Source organism: Sphaeroforma arctica (genome assembly GCF_001186125.1).
Source record: "Sphaeroforma arctica JP610 unplaced genomic scaffold supercont1.11435, whole genome shotgun sequence".
Lineage (NCBI taxonomy): Eukaryota > Ichthyosporea > Ichthyophonida > Sphaeroforma > Sphaeroforma arctica.
This window is the reverse complement of record NW_014029123.1, coordinates 1-830: the sequence shown is the minus strand read 5'-3', so window position 1 is coordinate 830 and position 830 is coordinate 1. Positions and strand designations below refer to the sequence as shown.

General features: G+C 40.0%; 1 protein-coding gene across 1 annotated transcript; it reads right to left on the bottom strand.

Annotated features, from left to right (window-relative positions):
• Positions 1–418: 418 nt before the first annotated feature.
• On the bottom strand, positions 419–687 carry SARC_17621 (hypothetical protein; the record flags this gene model as incomplete). The annotated part of the gene is made up of 1 exon (XM_014288287.1): positions 419–687. A coding segment is annotated over one exon (269 nt), but the record flags the coding sequence as incomplete, so codon positions are not given.
• Between the last annotated feature and the right edge of the window lie 143 nt (positions 688–830).

Here is an 830-nt window from a genome sequence, read left to right as displayed (position 1 = left end):
GTGTGTGTGTGTGTGTGTATATATATATTAATATATATATATATATATATACATACAACGTACATGCATACATACATATTTACATATTTACACAAATACATACATACATACATATATAAATACCTACCTACATACATACATTTATACATACTTACATAAATACATACATAAATACATATGTACATACATTCAAACATACATACATACTCACATGCTCACTATATACTATACTTCAACACAGGACACGCATGAACATGTATATACACACACATTAATATGTACACAAACACACATACACACACAATAATATGTACACAAACACACACACACACACATTAATTTGTACACACAGCACACCCACACATTAATATGTACACACGCACCAACACGCACATCAATATGTACACCCGCACACGCATTAATAACTATAAATACACACACACATAAGCATACATTCACCAATATACACACATCCACCTATACATACGGCTGCCGTCTCCTTAACCGGCGAGACCACCGGAGCAGCGTCCAACACCGCACTTTGTGTGAGTGTCTTTGTCTTGCTCTCTGTGAACTTGCTCATGTCCAAGATATCATTAGACGGGCCTTCCAGTATAGTGGCAATCTCTCGATGGGGCTCTCCATCCAGCAGAGCAGGCACGTGTACGGTGGTGTCTGTGGTGGTAGCTGTATAGGAAGAACAGGCGTAGGGTGGTGAGGGTTAGGGACGCGTGCAGTACATACACACGGTGTACGCTGTAAGTGTTTGGGGCTTGTCATTGTAACTCTACACACATGTATGCAAGTGCATATACCCATAGGCGACGGTG